Consider the following 21,514-nt stretch of genomic DNA (forward strand, 5'->3'; position numbering starts at 1 on the left):
TTTGCTATGAGATTCAATTGAGCTCAGGTGCATCCTGTTTCCATTGATCATCCTTGAGCTGTTTCTACAACTTGATTGGAGTCCACCTGCGGTAAATTCAATTGATTGGACATGATTTGGAAAGGCGCACACCTGTTTTGTATATTGTCCCACAGTTGAGGGTGCATGTCAGCGAAAACCAAGCCATGAGGTCGATGGAATTGTTTGTAGAGCTCTGAGACACGATTGTGTCGAGGCACAGATCTGGGGAAGAGTACCAACACATTTCTGCTGCATTGAAGGTCCCAAGAACACAGTAGCCTCCAGCATTCTTAAAAGGAAGAAGTTTGGAACCACCAAGACTCTTCCTAGAGCTGGCCGCCCGGACAGACTGAGCAATCGGGGGAAAAGGGCCTTGGTCAGGGAGGTGACCAAGAACTCGATGGTCACTCTGACAGAGCTCTAGAGTTCCTCTGTGGAGATGGGAAAACCTTCCAGAATGACAATCATCTCTGCAGCACTCCACCAATCAGGTCTTTATGGTAGAGTGGCCAGATGGAAGCCAATCTTCAGTAAAAGGCACATGACAGCCCGCTTGGAGTTTTTCTGGTCTGATGAAACCAAGATTGAACTCTTTGGTCTGAATGGCAAGTGTCACATCTGGATAAAACCAGGCACCATCCCTATGGTGAAGCATGGTGGTGGCAGCATCATGCTGTGGGGATGTTTTTCAGTGGCAGGGACAGGGAGACTAGTCAGGATCAAAGGAAAGATGAACTTAGCAAAGTACAGAGAGATCCTTGATGAAAACCTGCTCCAGAGCACTCAGGACCTCAGACTGGGAAGAAGGTTCACCTTCCAACAGGACGACCCTAAGCACACAGCCAAGACAACACAGAATTGGCTTCAGGATAAGTCTCTGAATATCCTTGAGTGGCCCAGCCAGAGCTTGACTTGAACCTGATCAAACATCTCTGGATAGACCTGAAAATAGCTGTGCAGCGACGCTCCCCATCCAACCTGACAGAGCTTGAGAGGATCTCCAGAGAAGAATGGGAGAAACTCCCCCAAATACAGGTGTGCCAAACTTGTAGCGTCATACCCAAGAAGACTCGAGGCTGTAATCGCTGCCAACAAAGTACTGAGTAAAGTGTCTGAATACTTATGTAAATGTGATATTTTGTTTTATTTTTAATACATTTGCAAAATGTGTGTAGATTGAGGGGAAGGAGTTAATCCATTTTAGAATAAAGCTGTAACAAAATGTGGAAAAAGTAAAGGGGTCTGAATACTTTTCAAATGCACTGTGTGTGTATATATACAAATTGCATGGGTGGGATTTCACAAGGTAAGGCCATTGAGTTGGTCAGATAACTTTGAAATAAATATTTATTTCAATCTTCGTACAGTTGAAGAATTGAGTCAGTTTAAAAGTTCCTATTTTTCTAAGAACTTGATATTATAAGGCTTTCGGAGTATTTACGGTGGTTATCTGGTTAACCTCAGTGATTCCTCTTGGTGAAACACCACTCTGGTAGAGCTAGGTTTAGCTTTTACTCACTGTATAAACACAACGAATACGCCAGACTGAACATATGTAACCTACTGCATAGACTGTACAGAATAGAATACATTTTCTGATTAACAAGTGTTATTGTTTCACTCTTCCTGCCATTTTCATGTTGCTGTGTGTGTATGTATGTGCAATATTCTTTACAGTATGAGTCTCTACATGAGGATGAGGTGAATTAGTTACAACTCCTAATTAGTACCTATAAGCCGAACCAAAAACACTGATTTTGGGCTAGATTCAATCCGATTGCCCCTATTCGGCTATGAACCTTCGTGTTCGCAGAGACTGCATTCACGGTAAACGCAGCATATATCGGCTCAATCGGAAATGAATGTCATTCACGCTATAATGCAGCTCTTCCGCGGTCCGGATTGAATCTAGGCCCAAGAATTTTGATTAGGATAAACTCAAACTCAGAAACTTGATCAGTCTCCGATGAGATTTTGAGTAACGTACATCTTCTTAACGGATACTCACAGACAAGCTTAACTCGTTCAGGTTTATCATATATCCGTTCATGAATTAATACAACCGTTTTCCCAGAGCCAAGCCTTCCCAAGTCGTTGTGTGAACTGATTGACTGTTCTGCCATGATCACAGTGAATAGAAAAATAGTTTCCACCCCCTTTGCTTACACACAAAAAAATGCTTTCAAGATTAATGCTCGATTCAGTCAGATCCGCTTTAGCCGACATCCGCATGGCGGTTGTTTTGGTGGTGTCGGAGGTGGGACTGCGATAGAGCTGTCAAATCCACAAGCGTCTCCTGCCATTATACTTAACGTGGACATTAACATTGGCCGCATGGTTTAAAAGTTCTAACAGTGGAATGTAAAATACGCCTTGATTAGGATGATAGAAATGCTCATGATTTAGTTTTCAATTTGAGCGTGTATAGCCTACACTTTCCTGTTCTGAACTACGGTGAATGGAGCGGTGGGCTTCGTGACAATGATCGTAAGAGCAGCTGCTCAAAGTTTTGACGGCTCCAACTCAGCTCCACCGTCAAAACATCTGCTATGCGGGTGTCTGCTATCGCAGGTTAACGCTTGATCTGATTGAATCTTAGGCCTAGATTCAATCTGAATTAAACCAAAACCCACCTTCTTTGTGACAATGTACACCCATTCCTTTCTGGTGAGGTTTAGTTGGCTGGTGTAGTTTTCCCATGAAGAGAGCTCTTCTGCTTGTTCACTATGGTCAGCTTAAGCAAATTTCTAGCATAAATTCTGATCTACATATGAGTTTAAAAAAATGTGTGGATCTACAAGCAGTATTAACTTTAGAACCCATCTTATGTTTGTCACAGCATCTGCTCAAGCTTATTGGGTCACGTGTATGACCTTACACTAAACAAGTGTAGTACTGCATTGTATTTGTAATTTGTTCCGTTAAGATTTAACTTTGTACCAACATCCATTTCTCTGTGTTCAATGGGAACCACTCTGAATGCATTTCATTTGTTGCTTCCTGCTCTGATTGTGCAAGTGGAATTCACTCACTACATGATTGTAAAATCCTGCATTTAAATTTGTGAATAAAACATCAGGTAGTGTAGGTGACTTAGTTTGGGGTAGTGTGTGATCTGTTTGTGTGTGAAGGTTACTTTAGAAGGAAACATGCTTGCTCCATAAACTCCAAGCCAGCTCTTATCCTTTGTGTTTTTTTTATTTAACTAGGCAAGTCAGCTAAGAACAAATTCTTATTTTCAATGATGGCCTAGGAAATTCAAAAGGCACTCACACATCTGAGCAATCTTATTGCAGGTGCATGGCAACAGTTGAAACAGGATGAAGGAAAAAGGAAACCGCACACTGCTCTTGATAGTATCACTGATATTTAATCGGCCTTCGTCAGAGCTTTTGTGAATTTTCTGAAAACAGCACCTCTATGTAGACCTAGCCCCACCCACATCCGTTCCACACATGGAAAGGGTGGGGCTAGGTCTACATAGAGGTGCTGTTTTCAGAAAACTCACAAAAGCTCTGACGAAGGCCGTTAGGCCGATACGTAAGCTTATTAAATATCAGTGATATTAAAAAAAATGTATGAAATGTATGCATTCACTACTGTAAGTCGCTCAGGATAAGAGCGTCTGCTAAATGAATAAAATGTAAATGTAAAATCAAGAGCAGTGTGCAGTTTCCTTCATCCAATGACAGCCTAGGAACAGTGGGTTAACTGCCTTGTTCAGGGGCAGAACGACAGAGTTTACCTTACCTCGGGGGATTCGATCTTGCAATCTTTTGGTTACTAGTCCAATGCTCTAACCACTCGGCTACCTGCCACCCCGTGTTTGCAGCTCTAAAGTAGTAGTAGTACTATAGTAAAGGATATGGTTTTCAGGCAGTTAAAATGTCAGCATATGGACATAAGTGGTCCAGTTGGTTCTGTTATCCATTACATGAGAGCTCCATGTGGGGGAAGTTTGTTGCCAGATCCAAATGGCTCCCTATACAGTGCACTACTCTAAACCAAGGCCATAGACTCTGGTCAAAAGTAGTGCACTAAAGTAGTGCCCTTTCAGATGCAGCCTTGTTTCATAGAGAAAGTGTTCTCCCCATTTCCCACACATCTGGCCCGCAGTAACTTCCTGGAACACTAAACTCCCAGGAATGCAGCTGCAGTGTCATAGTGACTCAATCAACAGCACTGTCCTCCCTACTTCCCTAGAACTAGATTAGTATTCCCTAATCTCAACACCAGGCAGAGATGTTAACTATCTGCTTAGCAGCTGTTTCTCTCCAGTGTTACAGAACATACCTTGCGCCCCTAAAGGACCACTGCATTAGGAGTTGAGGAAATAAGTTGCACCAATGTTACATGATGTTTCCAGCATTGTCAACCAGAGATGCCTTGCAAAAGGATGGTTAATCTCACTGTGGCTGGCTGGCTGCTGAAACTAACATCGTCCCCTCTTCAAGGCATCTCAGGTTGAAAACAATGTTCTTTGACTGCTTGACAAGGCGACAAACATTCCGTGTCTGTCTCTGGGAATGAGCCTTTACCAGTCTAGCAGAGAGCCAAAAATACACAGACAAGCGGTATGACACAGGACGAAGGTTTAAATTAATTTATATATATATAAAAAGAAAAAAAAGAGCATTTTACTGAAGCCAAACATCTATCACTTGTTTTTCCTCATGGAAACATAGAATACCACCTGAACAGAACAGAAACAGCCATTGATGACAAGGAAAACAGAAGGAGGGAAAGAAATAACTGAAATGAAGAGGGTAAGTGCAGCACTGTTCAGAATCATACAGTATAGCATTGATTCAGTCTTATTTTCTTCAGTTATCTGCTCATGTACATTCTCTAAATTCGGTAACATGCAAGCATTGATGAAGCATACAGTCAAACACGCATGGAAATATACTTTTATCTTATAGGATATTTTGTTAAAATATGAAAAATCTAGATGTACAGCGATAAAGAAACGTAAGAGTTTGACAACAGAAAAACAATTCACTCCATAGTGTTTTCTTGAAGAAAAAGTGGACTACATTCATTTCACTGAACAAAGAGTCCACGCCCCCCCAAAGAATACAGGATTCCACAATATCAGGCGACGTAAGATGTTTTTGACCCCACTTCTAGTTTTTAGTATGGTTATTACTAAATAAATGTGTGTGCCTTGGGAAACGGGTGGTACACTCAAAGATCCTAGGATTCACGTGTACAACAAAATACGGTGTATCTACTCACGACTGCATTAGATAGGTTGACATGAAGGCTAGCTGCCAGAGATATAGGGAATGGTTCCCCACACACACACTTTCTTTTACAGAATACACTACTGTTAACTGTCTTTTTAGTCATTTCTTCCCAAAAATTAAGCGCTTGCCTATAATGCTGCCGGGATGATGCCATTGGCTACTTCCCTCTCTTGGGGTTGTGTCCTGTGTAAAAAAAAAAGAGGAACTTTCCAATCAGCAGTGGAAGGCTTGGTGATTCTGGTGGTCAAAGTCCAGAGGTCTGTTTTGATCTCATTTACATTTGAACTTTATCAAGACTTACTGTGCTTCCCTTAAGGTTTAGTTGTCTTTGTATCTCCAAAACAGGCTCATGTCTAACAACTTCTAATTTTCATTTTTTTGTTGTTGCTTGTCCTTGTTTTGGTCTTTAAGTTTTGCATCATATTTTCAGCTTTTTATACCAATGGGTGGGTGGTGGTCTGTCTACTGCTCACACATACTGTAGTCCGGAGGTGGATCCATACCTCATTTTCTTTTGGCACCTTGGAGTAGAGGATTAACGTGGTTTCGAGTGGGAGTCAGGTCGTGGGGGTGAGAACAGAGGGGGCGGGATAGTAGAATAGTAGAGCTCATTGAGGAGAGGGGTCAGGACCTCTACTTATCGCCGGCCTTTTCACTAACCCCATTGTCCCCGTCTCCGCTTGTGCACGAGTTGGTTACAGCGGGGGCTATGCTCTCGCCCCCCTCCTCAGTTTTGACCCTCTTGGGTTCGGGGTGGTCGGCCAGCTCCCCGTTTTGCCTCTTGGTGGGCAGCGATGCAGAGGCCGAGGCATGGGCTGCCAACAGGTGGAGGGGGTTCACCACTGCTGAGAGGGATAGAGAGGGAGTTTCACTACTGGATTCCTGGCAGGCCTGACATAAACAAGCACTGCGGAGTGAAAAGGCTGGTAAAGTAATTCTAATCATCTGCCATTTTTAAAGCTTCATGGGTGTTGGGTGCCATTTTGAATGTGTCTCACCTGTGTTAGCAGCAGTAGTGATGGGGACCAGGTGAGTCCCGTTCTGTGTGATGGTCTTGATAGGAAGCCGATGCTGGCCCAGGGGAGGTTGTTGCACGATGGTAACTGTTGTTAGGGGTGTGGCCTGGGAGGTCTGGATTATGCGATTGGCCCCGCCTATAGAGGAAGTAGTGATGGCTGGGACCGACTCCACTTTGACTGGGAAAGAGCGACAAATACTTTGCAATATAAGACTTCAATTTTTCATTTACAAAAGGACTGTTACAGCAAAGAATGGAAAAATGTACTGTGAATCTATACGCCAAACTCAGTCTCCCCACCTTTGACCCCATTGTGGTCTCCCCCTCCGTTCTCCTGCGGTTCTGTTTTCAGCGTAACAACGGAGTTCTGTGTGGCAGCGACGGTAGCCATGGTGACCATCGGAATCTGTTGGAGTACGTGCACCGTCTGCATGATGGGGGCAGAGCTTACAGCTGTTGTCATGACGGGCGTTGCCATGGTGTAGGTAACAGACTTCATTGTCGTCTGGGGCAACTGTCGCTGCATGGCGATCAGCACCGGCTGGCTGTTCAGAGGGGATCCTGTCAGAAACAAGTGTCAGAGGTCAGACAGGAAATGGAGTAGTTTACCACCCACCACCAGAGTTGAAAAAACAACTTCCAACATAACTCACCAGTAGTACTCTTAGCGAATTGGGCCTCCTGGATGACAGCTAGTTTGGGCTGTAGGGCAGTGGCCGTGGTGGGAGCTGTGGCCCGAGCTGGCTCTGGGTCCATGGGGACAGGGGAGCCCTCCCTGGATAGGCTTTCTGGGGTCTGCACACCACTGGAGTGGGCCGACAGCCCTCCTGTGTGGCTAGGAGAGGCCGGGGCACTCCTGAAGGGAAGACAGCAGGAAGACTATTAGAATGATGCAAACGTGAAAGTGTGTGCTGTCATCTGTGTGCGCATACCAATAAGAAACATCCTCCCCAGAGCCCATTGACTCATTTAGAGCTCAGAAGCCTTTGCAGATTCCCCAAAAACCTGATGTTGTGGTTTTCAGGGGAAATGGAAAGAACCTTCCGCTTTTGGAGTTAACAAGGCGACACTACATATTTTTGTAAGAGCTGGTTTCAAATGTTCATTTTACACCTGGTATGTTAGGTTAAGAGCTCAGTGTCCCAGACAAGACAAATCATTTAATCTACCTGCAGTGCCTAACTGAGCCCACAGGGGGCATGCCATTTCAAACTACAGTATATATACACAGTGCATTTGTAAAGTATTCAGAACCCTTGACTTTTTCCACATTTTGTTACGTTACAGCGTTATTCTAAAATAGATTAAATAGTTTCCCCCCCTCAATCTACACACAATTCTTTAATGAGTCGGACGGGAAGGATATACTCAACACCCAAACGGGCCCTCATCCCCGTCATTCGCTGGAGAAAGAAACAGATTTTGCAGAAAGAGATCGGGGTGCCTTGTGAGGATCAGGCGATGAGTGGCTGTAGGGCAGTGGCCTTTACCATCCGTACTGTCAGCTAACATTCAATTGCTGGAAAATAAATGGGACGAACTGAAAGCACGTATATCCTACCAACGGGACATCAACTGTAAATCTTATGTTTCATAGAGTCGTTGCTGAACGACGACATGAAGAACATACAGCTGGAGGGTTATACACTCCATCAGCAGGACAGAACTGCAGCCTCTGGTAAGAAACGGGGCAGGGACCTATGTATATTTGTAAACAACAGCTGGTGCACGATATCTAAGGAAGTCTCGAGGTTTTGCTCACCTGAGGTAGAGTATCTCATGAAAGTGTGGTCTACAGCTTATCTACCTAGAGAGTTTATCTGTATTTTTCGTAGCTGTCTACATACCAATGCTGGCACTAAAACCTCACTCAATAAGCAAACAGGAAAACGCTCATCCAGAGGCGGCGCTCCTAGTGGCAGGGGACTTTAAATCAATTTTACCCAATTTCTATCAGCATGTTAAATGTGCAAGCAGAGGGAGGGAATATATAACCTCTAGACCACCTTTACTCCACACACAGAGACACGTACGAAGCTCTCCATCCGCCCTCCATTTGGCAAATCTGACCATAATTCTATCCTCCTGATTCCTGTTTACAAGCAAAAATTAAAGCAGGAAGCACCAGTGACTCGGTCTATAAAAAAAGTGGTCAGTCTATAAAAATAAAAAAAAGTGGTCAGATGAAGCAGATGCTAAACTACAGGACTGTTTTGCTAGCACAGACTGGAATATGTTCCAAGATTCTTCCGATGGCATTGAGGAGTACACCACGTCAGTCACTGGCTTCATCAATAAGTGCGTCGATGACCGTACGTACATATCCCAACCAGAAGCCATGTATTACAGGAAATAGTCGCACTGTGCTAAAAAGGGTAGAGCTGCCGCTTTCAAGGAGCTTATAAGAAATCCCACTACAGCCTCCGACGAACCAAACAGGCAAAGCATTAATACAGGACCAAGATCGAATCGTACTACACCGGCTCCGAAGCTCGTCGGATGTGGCAAACTGTTACAGACTACAAAGGGAAGCACAGCTAAGAGCTGCCCAGTGACATGAGCCTACCAGACGAGCAAAATAACTTCTATGCTCACTTCGAGGCAAGTAAACACAGAAACATGCATGACAGCATCAGCTGTTCCGGACGACTGTGATCACGTTCTCCGCAGCCGGTGTGAGTAAGACCTTTAAACAGGTCAACATTCACAAGGCCGCACGGCCAGGCGGATTACCAGGACGTGTACTCCAAGCGTGTCTTCACTGACATTTTTAACCTCTCCCTGTCTGAGTCTAATACCAACATGTTTCAAACAGACCACCATTGTCCCTGTGCCCAAGAACAAAGGTCACCTGCCTAAATGAGTACCGACCCGTTGCACTCACTTCTGTAGCCATGAAATGCTTTGAAAGGCTGGTTATGGCTCACATCAACAACATTATCCCAGAAACCCTAGACCCACTCCAATTTGCATACCGCCCCAACAGATCCACAGATGATGCACTCTCTATTGCACTCCACACTGCCCTTTCCCACCTGGACAAAAGGAACACCTATGTGAGAATGCTATACATTGACTACAGCTCAGCGTTCAACACCCTAGTGCCCCCAAAGCTAAGGACCCTGAGACTAAACACCTCCCTCTGCAACTGGATCCTATATGTCTTGACGTGCCACCCCCAGGTGGTAAGGGTAGGTAACAACACGCTGATCCTCAACACGAGGGTGCGTGCTCAGTCCCCTCCTGTACTCCCTGTTCACTCATGACTGCATGGCCAGGTACAACTCCAACACCATCATTAAGTTTGCCGATGACAACAGTGGTAGGCCTGAACACTGACAACGATGAGACAGCCTATAGGGAGGAGGTCAAAGACCTGACAGTGTGGTGCAAGGACAACAACCTCTCCCTCAACGTGATCAGGACAAAGGAGATGATTGTGGACTACAGGAAAAGGAGGACAGAGCACGCCCCCATTCTCATTGACGGGGCTGTAGTGGAGCAGGTTGAGAGCTTCAAGTTCCTTGGCGTCCACATCACCAACAAACTAACATGGTCCAAGCACACCAAGACAGTCGTGAAGAGGGCACAACAAAACCTATTCCCCCTCAGGAGACTGAAAAGATTTGGCATGGGTCCTCAGAAGGTTTTACAGCTGCACCATTGAGAGCATCCTGACAGGTTGTATAAGTGGCTGGTATGGCAACTGCTCGGCCTACGACTGACAGGCACTACAGAGGGTAGTGCGTACGGCCCAGTCCATCACCAGGGCCAGGCTTCCTAACATCCAGAACCTCTATACCAGGCGGTGTCAGAGGAAGGCCCTAAACATTGTCAAAGACTCCAGCCACCCTAGACATAGACTGTTTTCTCTGCTACCGCACAGCAAGCGGTACCGGAGTGCCAAGTCCAGGTCCATGAGGCTTCTAAACAGCTTCTACCCCCAAGCCCTTAGACTCCTGAACATCTAATCAAATGGCTACCCAAACTACTTGCATTGCCACCCCCCCCCTCTTCTACTCTCTTATTATCTATGCATAGTCACTTTAATAACTACCTACATGTACAGTTGAAGTCAGAAGTTTACATACACCTCAGCCAAATACATTTAAACTCAGTTTTTCACAATTCCTGACATTTAATCCTAGTAAACATTCCCTGTCTTAGGTCAGTTAGGATCACCACTATTTGAAGAATGTGAAATGTCAGAATAATAGTAGAGAGAATGATTTATTTCAGCTGTTATTTCTTTCATCACATTCCCAGTTGGTCAGAAGTTTACATACACTCAATTAGTATTTGGTAGCATTGCCTTTAAATTGTTTAACTTGGGTCAAATGTTCTGGGTAGCCTTCCACAAGCTTCCCACAATAAGTTGGGTGAATTTTGTCCCATTCCTCCTGACAGAGCTGGTGTCAGGTTTGTAGGCCTCCTTGCTCGCACACACTTTTTCAGTTCTGCTCACAAATGTTTTAGGACTGAGGTCATGGCTTTGGAATGGCCACTCCAATACCTTGACTTTGTTGTACAAATGCCATTTTGCTACAACTTTGGAAGTATGCTTGGGGTCATTGTCCATTTGGAAGACCCATTAGCGACCAAGCTTTAACTTCCTGACTGATGTCTTGGGATTAGAGGTCGACCGATTAATCAGAATGGCCGATTTATTTAACTAGGCAAGTCAGTTAAGAACACATTCTTATTTTCAATGACGGCCTAGGAACGGTGGGTTAACTGCCTTGTTCAGGGGCAGGACGACAGATTTTTACCATGTCAGCTCGGGGATTCAATCTTGCAACCTTACGGTTAACTAGTCCAACGCTCTAACCACTTACTTTACATTGCACTCCACGAGGAGCCTGCCTGTTGTTACACAAATGCAGTAAGAAGCCAAGGTAAGTTGCTAGCTAGCATTAAACTTACCTTATAAAAAACAATCAATCATAAATTACTAGTTAAACTAGTAATATCAACAACCATGTGTAGTTTATCTAGCCTGTCCTGCGTTGCATATAATCGCTTAGGTACACGTTGCTCCAACCATAAACATCAATGCCTTTCTTAAAATCAATACACAAGTATATATTTTTAAACCTGCATATTTAGTTAATATTGCCTGCTAACATGAATTTCTTTTAACTAGGGAAAATGTGTCACTTCTCTTGCAACAGAGTCAGGGTATATGCAGCAGTTTGGGCCGCCTGGCTCGTTGCGAACTGTGAAGACTATTTCTTCCTAACTAAGACTTCGCCAAACAGGGGATGATTTAACAAAAGCGTATTTGCGAAAAAAGCACAATCGTTGCACGACTGAACCGAACCTGTACCTAACCATAAACATCAATGCCTTAAAATCAATACACAGAAGTATATATCTTTAAACCTGCATATTTAGCTAAAAGAAATGAAGGTTAGCAGGCAATATTAACCAGGTGAAATTGTGTCATTTCTCTTGCGTTCATTGCACGCAGAGTCAGGGTATATGCAACAGTTTGGGCCACCTGGCTCGTTGCAAACTAATTTGCCATAATTTTACGTAATTATGACATACTATTGAAGGTTGTGCAATGTAACAGGAATATTTAGACTTAGGGATGCCACCCGTTAGATAAAATACGGACCGGTTCCATATTTCACTGAAAGAAAAAAACGTTTTGTTTTCGAGATGATAGTTTCCAGATTCTACCATATTAATGACCTACGGCTCGTATTTCTGTGTGTTTATTATATTATAATTAAGTCTATAATTTGATAGAGCAGTCTGACTGAGCGGTGGTAGGCAGCAGCAGGCTCGTAAGCATTCATTCAAACAGCACTTTCGTGCATTTTGCCAGCAGCTCTTCGCTGTGCTTCAAGCATTGCGCTGTTTATGACTTCAAGCCTATCAACTCCCAAGATTAGGCTGGTGTAACCGATGTGAAATGGCTAGCTAGTTAGCGGGTGCGTGCTAATAGCATTTCAAACGTCACTCGCTCTGAGACTTGGAGTAGTTGTTCCCCTTGCTCTGCATGGGTAACGCTGCTTCGAGGGTGGCTGTTGTCGATGTGTTCCTGGTTCGAGCCCAGATAGGAGCGAGGAGAGGGACGGAAGCTATACTGTTACACTGGCAATAATAAAGTGCCTATAAGAACATCCAATAGTCAAAGGTATATGAAATACAAATCGTACAGAGAGAAATAGTCCTATAATTCCTATAATAACTACAACCTAAAACTTACCTGGGAATATTGAAGACTCATGTTAAAAGGAACCACCAGCTTTCATATGTTTCATGTTCTGAGCAAGGCACTTAAATGTTAGCTTTCTTACATGGCACATATTGCACTTTTACTTTCTTCTCCAACACTTTGTTTTTGCATTATTTAAACCAAATTGAACATGTTTCATTATTTATTTGAGGCTAAATTGATTTTATAGATGTATTATATTAAGTTAAAATAAGTGTTCATTCAGTAGTTGTAATTGTCATTATTACAAATAAATAAAATAATAAATAAAAAAACAGCCAATTAATCGGTATCGGCTCTTTCTGGTCCTCCAATAAATCGGTATCGGTGTTGAAAAATCATAAATCGGTCGACCTCTACTTGAGATGTTGCTTCAAAAAAAATCCACATAATTTTCCTACCTCATGATGCCATCTATTTTGTGAAGTGCACCAGTCCCTCCTGCAGCAAAGCACCCCAACAACATGATGCTGCCACCCCCATGCTTCACGGTTGGGATGGTGTTCTTCGGCTTGCAAGCCAAAGAGTTGTATTTTTGTTTCATCAGACCAGAGGACATTTCTCCAAAAAGTACGATCTTTGTCCCCATGTGCAGTTGTAAACCGTAGTCAGGCTATTTTATGGTGGTTTTGGAGCAGTGGCTTCTTCCTTGCTGAGCGGCCTTTCAGGTTATGTAGATATAGGACTTGTTTTACTGTGGATATAGATACTTTTGTACCCGTTGCCTCCAGCATCTTCACATGGTCCTTTGCTGTTGTTCTGGGATTGATTTGCATTTCTTGCACCAAAGTACGTTCATCTCTAGGAGACAGAACGCGTCTCCTTCCTGAGCTGTATGACGGCTGCATGGTCCCATGGCGTTCATACTTACGTACTATTGTTTGTACAGATGAATGTGGTATCTTCAGGCATTTGGAAATTGCTCCCAAGGATGAAGCAGACTTGTGAAGGTCTCCCCAAAAAATTTCTGAGGTCTTGGCTGATTTCTTTTGATTTTTCCATGATGTCAAGCAAAGAGGCACTGAGTTTGAAAGTAGGCCTTGAAATACATCCACAGGTACTATACAATTGACTGAAATGATGTCAATTAGCCTATCAGAAGCTTCTAAAGCCATGGAATCATTTTTTGGAATTTTCCAAGCTGTTTAAAGGCACAGTCAACTTAGTGTATGTAAACTTCTGACCCACTGGAATTGTGATACAGTGAATTATAAGTTAAATAATCTGTCTGTAAACAATTGTTGGAAAAATTACTTGCGTCATGCACAAAGTAGATGTCCTAACCGACTTGCCAAAACTATAGTTAACAAGAAATTTGTGGAGTGGTTGAAAAACAAGTTTTGATGACTCCAACCTAAGTGTATGTAAACTTCCGACTTCAACTGTACATATTACCTCAATTACCTTTACACCGGTACCCCCTGTACATAGCCCCGCTATTGTTATTTACTGCTGCTCTTTAATTATTGGTTATTCTTTTTTTAAATAGGTATTTTCTTAACTACATTGTTGGTTAAGGGTTTGTAAGTAAACATTTCACTGAAAGGTCTACACCTGTTGTATTCGTCGCATGTGACAAATCAAATTTGATTTGAAAATACCCCATAATGAGAAAGCAAAAACAGGGTTAGCCATTTTTGCAAATGTATAAAAAAATAAAAGACCCTTTACTCAGTACTTTGCTGAAGCACCTTTGGCAGAGATTACAGCCTTGAGTCTTCTTGGGTATGATGCTACAAGCTTGGCATACCTGTATTTGGGGAGTTTCTCCCATTCTTCTCTGCAGATCCTCAAGCTCTGTCAGGTTGGATGGGGATCGTTGCTGTGCAGCTATTTTCAGGTCGCTGGAGCTCTGTCAAAGTGACCATTGGGTTCTTAGTTACCCCCTTCACCAAGGCCCTACTCCCCCGCTTGCTCAGTTTGAGCAATATGCACAACTTCTTCCATTAAAGAATGATGGAGGCCTCTGTTCTTGGGGACCTTCAACGCTGTAGACATGTGTTGGTAACCTTCCCCAGATCTGTGCCTCGACTCAATCCTGTCTCAGGGCTCTACGGACAATTCCTTTGACCTCATGGCTTTTCTTTTTCTCTGACATGTACTGTCAACTGTGGGACATATAGACAGGTGTGTGCCTTTCCAAATCACGTCCAATCAAATGAATTTAACACAGGTGGACTCCAAGTTGTAAAAACATCTCAAAGATGATCAATGGAAACAGGATGCACCTGAGCTTAATTTCGAGTCTCATAGCAAAGGGTCTGAATACTTATGTAAATAAGGTATGTTTTTTTTAATTTTTATAAATGTGCATACATTTCTAAAAACCTGGTTTTCGCTTTGTCATTACGGGGTATTGTATGTAGATTGAGGAAACATATCTTTAATCCATTTTAGAATAAGGCTGTAACGTAACAAAATGTGGAAAAAGTGAAGGGGTCTGAATACTTTCCGAATGCACTGTATATGAGGGAAAAATACACAGTGTATAGAACATTAGGAACACCTTCCTAATATTGAGTTGCACCCCTTTTTGCCCTCAGAACAGCCTCAATTTGTCGGGGCATGGACTCTACAAGGTGTTGAAAGCGTTCCACAGGGATGCTGGCCCATGTTGACTCGAATTCTTTCCACAGCTGTGTCAAGTTGGCTGGATGTCCTTTGGGTGGTGGACCATTCTTGATACACATGGGAAACTGTTGAGCGTGAAAAACCCAAATGCGCTGCAGTTCTTCACACTCAAAATGGTAGGCCTGGCACCTACTACCATACCCCATTTAAAGGCACTTAAATATTTTGTCTTGCTCATTCACCCTCTGAATGGCACATGTGCACTATCCATGTCTCAATTGTCTCAAGGCTTAAAAATCCTTCATCTACACTGTCTGAAGTGGATTTAACAGGTGACAATCAACAAGGGGTCATAGACTGACCAGGTGAAGGCTATGTCATGGAAAGAGCAGGTGTTCCTAATGTTTTGTACACTCAGTGTACATGGAAATATAGGAGTATCTGAGTTATAGTGAGTATTACCTAGATGAGAGGGGCCCTAGCGGGGTCCTGAAGCAGGGTACCCCCCTGGCCCTGCGTTTCCTGAACGCCTGTTCACACAACTTGCCCTCTGATGAGGGGTCGATCCTCCAGAACGATCCCTTACCCGGTTCCTCCTGAGACCGAGCCACTTTGATGAAGTAGCGGTTCAGAGACAAGTTGTGACGGATTGAGTTCTAGAACACAAAAGAGAGAGACAGCATTCATTACTATGGAAAGGTTATGGCGGATTGAGATTCTGGGACAAGACAGAAGGGAGAATGATGGAATTGTAGAACACCAGGAAGAGAGACAGAAGGGGGGGGGGAGCGGGAGAAACAATGGATCAGTTTCTAGAACACAAGGGAGGAAGATGTAAGCAATAGAGTTCAGTTCAGAAACACACAAACGGAAGATTGTGATGGATAAAGTGAGACAGGATAACTTAAAAAGAAGCTGTTTACTTTGATGTTAGTTTGTCTCTCATTCTAAGAGAAATATCACAGCAGCATGAAATACAGGGTGGATTCACCAACCTGCCAGCCTTTGTCTGCGGTCCTGTAGTAGGGGTAGTTCTTGGTGATGTGTGTGTAAATCCCATTCAGAGTCAGCTGCTTGTCGGGGGCCATGGTGATGGCCTGGACTATTAGTTGGGCATAGGAATACGGTGGCTTGGAGTCATCCTGAGGACAGAACACATGGAGAAATAGGCTTTATTTCATGCTACAGACATGGCAGCATTTAGATTGTCGCAATAATTGCACGTGCTTATCTGGGTCCAAAAAAAAGAAAAAAGAAAAGGGTTTGGTTTTGTGGGAACTTGTGTGAGGAACATGAAACTGAAAACATGTTGGAAAACAAGTAGAGCCCCACCCTCCCCCTATTTTACTAGCGTTCACCAGGGTTCCTCACTCAAGTTTATATTTCCCCAGAACGTTTCAACGGACTTCAATGAGTAACCCACCCCAGAGAACCAAAACAAATCCAATGTGTTCCGTTACCCTGGGCTCAGGGATGTAGTCAACAGGGTGCAACAGAACGTTGAGACAGAAACGTATTGTGTCGAACAGATACCACTGTCTGTCAGGTGGAACAGGGAATACTTTAGCTCTTTTAGTCTCATTTCTATTCGCAACGTTCTGAACGCTTCACTTTGCCGACTCACCCCAGCACTAGGAGTGCATTTCAACAGTCTACTGAGGAATCCTCTTCTCATATACTTTCCTTCATCTGTACTGGTCTCAGACGTGGCCTGGTCTCTCATTTAGCTTCCATTACACTGCCTTGACTGATCTCTTTTTCATATCAGTGTAAAGGAAAGGAGACAAGGAGAGGAAGCCACTTCAGATGCATCCCTGGGTTGCTGGTGTCTCACCTTGGGGCTGTCTCCTCCCGAGCCGTCCTTGTCGTCTGTTTGGGAGTTCTCGTTGACGAGGTCAGCGGTCAGCACGCGGCCCATTCTATAGCCAGACAGCCCCGCCCCTCGGGGACTTGACGGACAGGAGTTTGGACAGGAGTTGGCGGCACTGTGGGGGACGAGAAACAATTTAACAGTGAGACAGTGGGAGAGAGCATGGTAATCCTGTAATGGCAAAAAAATAAAATTATATATATATATAGTATTCAAATCTAAGCCTGGGGGTCCGGTACTGCTGGTTCTGTTCTACCTGATAATTAATTGCACCCACCAAGTGAGAAAGGTCTAAATCCGTCCCTGATTAAAGGGGAAGAATAAAAATCAGCATCGGAACTCGCTTCGAGGTCCAGATTTGAATAACCATGCTATCTGCTCGGACCGTTTCATGGCTCCAACTTCACTCCAGTCTCACCTGATGGTGCCAGTGGGTGAGGGCAGCGGGCTTATGAGGTGGGCGATGTTGTCTGGAATGTTGATGGTCAGCGGCGCCATCTGGTGCTGGACGGGCTTGACCGGTGACTCCGACACGTTCCTACGCTCCTTCTTATCGCTGGACAGGGCTGTGAACGTGATCTTGATGTTGGTGCTGGGGAACCGGAAACAGCACCTAGAGAACAAAGAGAGGGAGGGAGTCAGATAATATTAGGACATGACAAGTGCAGGCCACCCAGACTCACTCAACAATTGTGAGAATGTCTCTTTCATTACGCATACTGACTGCTACACACCAGCAGTGTTGCTATGGGCATCTTTGCACATAGTCAAAACAAGCAGAGCAGCTCTAATAAACCAGCATGGGCCAGAAGAGTTAGCCATTAAACTGGGTTTATAAATGGATGGCCATCATGACACTTACATAACAGGTCTTATTATTACACGGGGGTATATTTGGACCATATCATCTGCTCTGGGACCAGCTGACTGGCCTGCTGTGACATAGGCCTATTTGATATTTCAGACCACATAGAATCAGAGTTGTAAACAGGTCTACTAATCAAGACTATTTCCAACCCCCTACTTCTATTGGCCATTTCCTACAGGTAACATTTGGAAAAGTTAGCAATTCCACTTGATCTACAAACCATACTGACGATAAAGCACGGGGTAGGTTAGTTCGTTTCTACATGATGCTGCGCAAACATTGCAACACATCCGACTTAAAATAATGCTGAGATTGAGCCAAAGCACGGCCCATCACAAAAGTACATGTAACTACCTGAAGTGCCTTCAGAAAGTATTCAAACCCTTGACTTATTCCTCATGGTGTTGTGTTACAGCTTGAATTCCAGATAGATTATTATCCATCTACACACAATACCCCATAATGGCAAAGTGAAAACATGTTTAGACATTTTTGAAAATTAAACAGATAAAGTATTCACACCCCTTTGCTATGACACTAACTTGAGCTCAGGTTCAAGTCCACATGTGGCCAATTCAATTGTTTGGACACGATTTAGAAAACAACACACCTGTCAATGTAAGGTCCCACAGTTGATAGTGCATGTCAGAGCAGAAAATATACCATTAAGTCCAAGGAACTGGCCGTAGAAAGATTTGTGATGTGGCATATATCTGGGGAAGGGTATAAAACTATTTATTGAGTGTTGAAAGTTTCCAAGAGCACAGTGGTCTCCATCATTGGGAAATGGAAAAAATATGGAACTACTCAGACTCTGCCTAGAGCTGGCTGTCTGACCAAACTGAGTAACCGGGCAAGAAGGACCTTGGTCAGGGAGGTGACCAAGAACTCAATGATCCCTCTGACAGAACTACAGAGTTCCTTGGTTGAGATGGAAGAACCTGCCAGAAGGACAACAGTCTCTACAGCACTTTACCAATCTGGGCTTTATGGGAGAGTGGCCACTCCCAAGCTGAGAAAAAGGCACATGGCCGCATGTGATGGGTTTGCAAAAAGGCACGTGAAAGACTCAGAGCATAAGGCAAAAGATTCTGTGGTCTGATGAGACAAATGTAACGCTTTGGTCTGAATGCAAAGCTCTACATCTGGAGAAAAAAAACAGGCACAGCTCATCACCCGTCTTACACCATCCCTCCCGTGAAACATGGTGGTGGCGGCATCATGCTATGGGGATGCTTTTCAGCGGTATGGCCTGGGAGACTGGTAAGGATAGAAGGAACAATGAATGGAGCCAAACAAATGCATGTCCTTGATGAGAACCTGCATCAGTGCAAATGACATTTGACTGGGGTGAAGATTTACATTCCAACAGGACAGTGACCCCAAGCATACAGCCAAAGCAACGCTGGAATAGCTTCAGAACAAGAATGTGAAAGTCCTTGAGTGGCCCAGCCAAAGCCCAGACTTTAATCCCATTAAATACATTGAAAGACTTGAAGATTGCTGTTCAAAACCACTCCCCATCTAATTTAACAGAGCTTGAGAACCTCTGCAAGAAAGAATGGGAGAAAATCCCCAAATCCAGATGCAAAGCTAATAGACATACCCAAGACGACTCAAAGCTGTAATCACCACCAAAGGTGCTTCTACAAAGCATTGACTCGGGGGTGTGAATACTTATGTACACGAGATATTTCACTTTCAATACATTTGAAAACATTTTCACTTTGTCATTATCGGGTATCTAGACGGGTGACGGAAAAAAATATTCATTTAATTCAGGATGTAACAACAATGTAGAATAAATCACGGGGTACGAATACGTTCTGAAGGCACGGAACATATTCCCCCAAACTCTGTGCTAGCAAGAGATATTCACACAAACATATGCACGCTTAGCAATTGTATTAATGTTAAATTACAACATTTTCAGGTTGTTTCGCGAAGCCATTCTATGCAAAGAAAACAAGCGTTGCCAGTTAACATTAGCTAGCGGCTCACTAACGTTTGGTGGGGACAGGCGCTGTGTGTTGCTTGACACAACACGTGCGGCGGCGGGGGAACAAAACAATAACAAAGCGGAGGTCAGAATATAGTCACATTTACGTAAGCTAGCAGTTCTACCTCGACATAAAATGTAAAATACTACCCATCTTACATTCGTGGGAGCTGCAGAGGTGGAGCCCCTCGTCTCTGGAACACCCCATCCACAAACACCCCGTTTTTGCCGAGGCATCGGAGGTAGAATTCCCCGCTACCGGTGCCGTCTTCACCAGCGGTGAAAATTTCGAGGTGCCGGCGAGAGATGAAACTGGAGTGGCCCATGCTGACGTCCACCGAGCCCTGCGATGAGTTCCGTCCGATGGTCGCCGACCTCTTCTTCATCAGGTATTCGAATTCTCGGCCCTCAAGCCGGGCGACTGCCGACCCCATCGCCATCTTCTTGGGGGTTCTAATGTTGAGACTGTGTGCGGAAAAATAGAATTGGAGAGCACTTTAAATTTGGCAGAGTTGAGAATTTCAGAGATTTCGTAAAAGGGAATCCAATTTTAAACCGAGAATAATTTGGACAGGAACGTGCCAGATCGGGGACACAGCGGCTCCAACCCACCGCCGCGACAGAGAGAAAGAGAAGGGACAACAGCCAACCAAAGGAGGCCAAATGGGCGGAAAGGAGGTTACTGATGGCTCAACGATCCAATCACTTCAAAGATTGGGTAGGCAAATAAACCGTGCTTACCAATGACAATCACATATAAATACATGGTAAAAACAAGGTTGAATGCACTGTAGGCTGACACGCAAATCTATGGCTGAATGTAAACTATGGTATCCGAAAATTACGGAATGGACTGAAGTTTTGTAAATGGGTAGTTGATATACAGTATTGCTAAAACAAAAGTTATAATAAATAAATAAACGTTGAAAATTGAATTAAAAAACATATAGTTACAATAAATGATGTTTTAACAACTCAAAATATTGTGGCCACCGTAGATTTGAAATGTATATCCAATTTAACGAACCATTTCATGTCGGTGCTTTGAATTTGTCCTCTGGTGTGACTATCGCATCACTATAAATGTTAATATAAAGGTTTAATTATTCCCAAATAGAAAATACAAAATATTTTCACTCATTTTTAGTTACTTCTGTATTTAAAATCGTTCTCTCCTGCCCTCCAGGACACCAACAGCACCCAATGTCACAGGAAGGCCTAAAAGATCACCAAGGACAACAACCACTCGAGCCACTGCCTGTTCACCACGCTACCATCCAGAAGGTGAGGTCAGTACAGGTGCATCAAAGCTGGGATAGAGAGATTGAAAAACAGCTTCTATCTTAAGGCCATCAGACTGTTAAACAGCCATCACTAACACAGAGAGGCTGCTGCCTACATAAAGACTTGAAATCATTGGCCACTTTAATAAATGAATCACTAGTCACTTTAATAATGCCACTTTAATAATATTTACATATTTTGCATTACTCATCCCATATGTACGCTACCATTCAAAAGTTTGGGGTCACTTAGAAATGTCCCTGTTTTTGAAATAAAATCAAAAAAATGTTGTCCATTAAAATAACATCAAATTGATCAGAAATACAGTGTCGACATTGTTAATGTTGTAAGTGACTATTGTAGCTGGAAATGGCAGATTTTTTATGGAATGTCTACATAGGCGTACAG

General features: G+C 43.6%; 1 protein-coding gene across 2 annotated transcripts; it reads right to left on the reverse strand.

The window, feature by feature from the left end:
• Nucleotides 1–4,609: 4,609 nt before the first annotated feature.
• Nucleotides 4,610–20,463, reverse strand: foxk2a (forkhead box K2a). Of its 2 annotated transcripts, none has more exons than XM_029764744.1 (9): nt 19,982–20,463; nt 17,374–17,568; nt 16,920–17,070; nt 16,081–16,227; nt 15,548–15,741; nt 6,942–7,144; nt 6,589–6,849; nt 6,269–6,466; nt 4,610–6,112 (listed from the first exon to the last, which is right to left on the reverse strand). In XM_029764744.1, exons 1-9 carry the CDS (start codon nt 20,260–20,262, stop codon nt 5,904–5,906), a joined length of 1,839 nt encoding a protein of 612 aa, XP_029620604.1. In that variant the 5' UTR covers nt 20,263–20,463; the 3' UTR covers nt 4,610–5,903. The 2 variants fall into 2 exon arrangements, with proteins under 2 accessions (XP_029620604.1, XP_029620603.1); XM_029764743.1 differs by having other exon boundaries at nt 4,610–6,115.
• Nucleotides 20,464–21,514: the final 1,051 nt, after the last annotated feature.

Source organism: Salmo trutta, chromosome 10 (genome assembly GCF_901001165.1).
Source record: "Salmo trutta chromosome 10, fSalTru1.1, whole genome shotgun sequence".
Classification (NCBI taxonomy): domain Eukaryota; kingdom Metazoa; phylum Chordata; class Actinopteri; order Salmoniformes; family Salmonidae; genus Salmo; species Salmo trutta.